A 3,205-nucleotide genomic window follows, 5' to 3' on the forward strand; every position below is an offset into this window, starting at 1 on the left:
AAATGACAAATCGCCCCAAAATCTTAAGAACATGACATGAAGGTGTGGGTTTAATTGTTTAAACATTACCAAACGACAAATGGAGTTTCACCATTTTTAATTTCATAAACTGCAAAACAGCCATTTAACAATTTATATTATTATTATTTGTATATTTATATAAACATCATAATTCCATCATCAAGTATTTATATATGAAATACTTTCTACTTGAATATCTTATATATGTATTAATGTATAGTCTTATATAAATTATAACTTATATTCAAAACAAATGTAATTAAACTATATAAAAATCACATAAGTATCATTTCGATCAATTCAATTAGCCCAAAAAAACAAAACTTGTTATTAAAAAAAAATTTCTCTAAGTGGAATAATTTACCATAAAAATATGACTTTAGTAAAATCATATATATATACATACAATATCTATTCATATATGCAAAAACCATATTGGATGCATGCATGCATGTGCATATTATAAACAAACAAACACACAACATATAATTTAAAACGTTACAACGAAAAAAGAAAACATGTACACTAACAATTCTCTCTAATCATTCCCATTTGCAGCTTTTTTTTCTGGATTTTTCTAACCGTAGGATCGACCCACAGTGCCACGTGTCAACCTCCCATCTCACTCTCTCTCCTCTGCAAAACAACAAAACAGCTGACCAACCCACAGAGCAGCAAACAACGAAATGGGTTTTTCCGCAGACATGATCAGCAAGAAGAGGGTAGTGCTATCGAGCAATGAAAAGACGCCGGTGATGGTGGCGGCGGATGAGGTGGAGGAGTGGCGGCGGAGGAGGCCGTGGGATGGTTTGAATCCGGAGATACTTGCATTGATTTTTGTAAGGATACCTGCGGAAGAAATGGTGAGCTGTGTTCCGTTAGTGTGTCGGCCATGGATGGAGGTGGTTGCTGGGCCGTACTGTTGGCAGGAAATCGATGTTCAGGCGTGGTGTCGCCGTCGTAATGACAGTCATGCGGTGGACCTGGTGGTGAAGAAGCTGATACGGCGGAGCAAGTGGTCGGTTCAACGTCTGTCTGTTTACCGCATGGGAGAATCTGGGTTCTTCTTTGCTGCTAACTGGTAATGTTGATCATGTGTTTGCTCTCTGTTTTTCATTATTATAACTAAATGAAATCACCAAAACTTCCATCATCTTCTTCATTGATCTTCTGATCTTCATACTTAAGAACGAAAACGAAGATAAATTGCACACAAACAAAGGCAAATACTCAAATCTGGAGTACAACAATCTGATATCAACGATTTTTTAGATACAAAAAAGATTCTGGATTCAATTTTAGTTTACGAAACTGTTTTTGTTTTTGATTCCGAGTTACGATTATCACACGTTTGGATTTATTATTAGGTCAATTTTGGTTTGTGGGTGTTTTTCTTGATTTATTCTTGAGTCGACGTTGAAGATGAAATGACAAATAGAACTTTTCGTTTTTGCTTTTGTGATCTTCGGTTTTGAACTTATTTTTAGCTTTTTTTTGCTTATTGTTAAAGATATATATATGAAGATGAGTTTATTCTATTTAAATTTGTTTTTGTTATATATATGTTTATGTGTGGCTATTGAATTTGTTTTCCGAATCGTTCTATTGAATATGAAGATGATCCATGAATGTATGAAGAAATGATGAAGAAGATGAAAGGGAAACCTTTTAATGAATATACATTGATATTTTACACAACACGATAAACAAAGTACGTAATTACTAAATCAGCAATATTTCTTGTAATTTTTCTGAATTATGAACGTGGGTGTTTTGGTGATTTTAGTTTCTTATCAAAACCTTTTATAAAGATAGCATAAATTATTATTATTATTATTATTATTATTATTATTATTATTATTATTTGGTTTTTTATTACTTATTTTGTATTTTGCTATAATTATTAATTACGACTGAAAATAAAATTTATGTTCTTATAAAATTTTACATTACAAGTAGACTCACTGTGATGATTGATGTCAAATTTATATGGTAGATAATAAATCAATATTTTATATTTCTATAAGTTTCCTTTAATTTTACCATTCAAAAGAACCCAAGATACACATTAAACTTGTATTTGAGAAAACCATAATTTAATATCATTCTTTTTTAAATTTTAATTGTGTGTTTTTTTTTTCTTTTTAGAATTTATATGCTCTTAGCTATAATTGTTAAATTTTGACTCCAAAATCGACTCGACTTGTAAACTTTACAAGTAAACTATTTGATATAAAAAGTTGGTATTTCTGGTAAATATTATCCAATATTCTTAACGATTTATGTTTTGTATATTTTGAAGTGGAAAATGCTTGAAAGTGTTGGAAATCCCAATGAGTGAAATCACTGACCAAATGATATCAAAGCACATAAAGCCATTGCCAAATCTTGGAATCTTGGACATAAGCAATTGCTTAAAAATCACATCAAAAGGCATTGCAACATTTGGTAACCAATGCAAATCCCTAATTCACTTGAAAAGAAACATGCTCCCAATAGAAGATTCCAAACCTATGGATGATTCCGAAGCAAAAGCCATAGCGGACACAATGCCGAAGCTACAACGTATTGAACTTTGTTTTGGTGGATTTGGTGATTTCGGTGTGTCTGAAATCCTCAACAAATGTAAGTTACTTACGCATCTTGACATTCAAGGGAGTTGGAACGTGGAGTTGGGGGGAGAACTTGAAGGGGTGTGTGAAAAGCTAGAGTGTTTCCAAAGTCCTTGGAGCAATTATAGTGATGAGTTTCCTGAGAGTGAGAGTGAAGGTGATGATAGTGAAGAAATGGAATCGGAATCGGAATGAGATTGAGAGTGAAGATGATGGTAATTGGTAGTGAAGAACCATAACCAGATTTGGTATGGGAATGAGTTTGAGAGGTTTTTCTTGGTTTTATTTTCTTTTAGTGTTTTTTTGGTTATTATGAAGCAAATATAACAAGAAAGTGAGTACAAATATAGGATTTGGAAATACATTGGAAATTGTACTAGTTTTTGCACTATATATTTGTCGTTATTGGAAGGGTTTTTCTTTTAACACACCAATCTAGTGGACACACCCGTTTACATACTATAGAGTTATAGGTTTTTAATTTACACACATTCACCTACTTTTATTTTTGATTGGGAGTCAGCCGTCTTTTTTTTCTAACCCATTACTCACTTTTTTTTACTCTCTCTCTC

The 3,205-nt window shown here is 32.2% G+C and overlaps 1 protein-coding gene across 1 annotated transcript; it reads left to right on the top strand.

The window, feature by feature from the left end:
- The first annotated feature begins 713 nt into the window (after positions 1-713).
- Positions 714-2,966, top strand: LOC145000466 (F-box protein FBW2-like). Its single transcript, XM_078959703.1, has 2 exons — positions 714-1,102; positions 2,324-2,966. Exons 1-2 carry the CDS (start codon positions 726-728, stop codon positions 2,826-2,828), a joined length of 882 nt encoding a protein of 293 aa, XP_078815829.1. The 5' UTR covers positions 714-725; the 3' UTR covers positions 2,829-2,966.
- The last annotated feature ends 239 nt before the right edge of the window (positions 2,967-3,205 follow it).

The sequence above is a fragment of the Lactuca saligna genome, chromosome 1 (genome assembly GCF_052625555.1).
Source record: "Lactuca saligna cultivar CGN05327 chromosome 1, ASM5262555v1, whole genome shotgun sequence".
NCBI classification, from domain to species: Eukaryota; Viridiplantae; Streptophyta; class Magnoliopsida; order Asterales; family Asteraceae; genus Lactuca; species Lactuca saligna.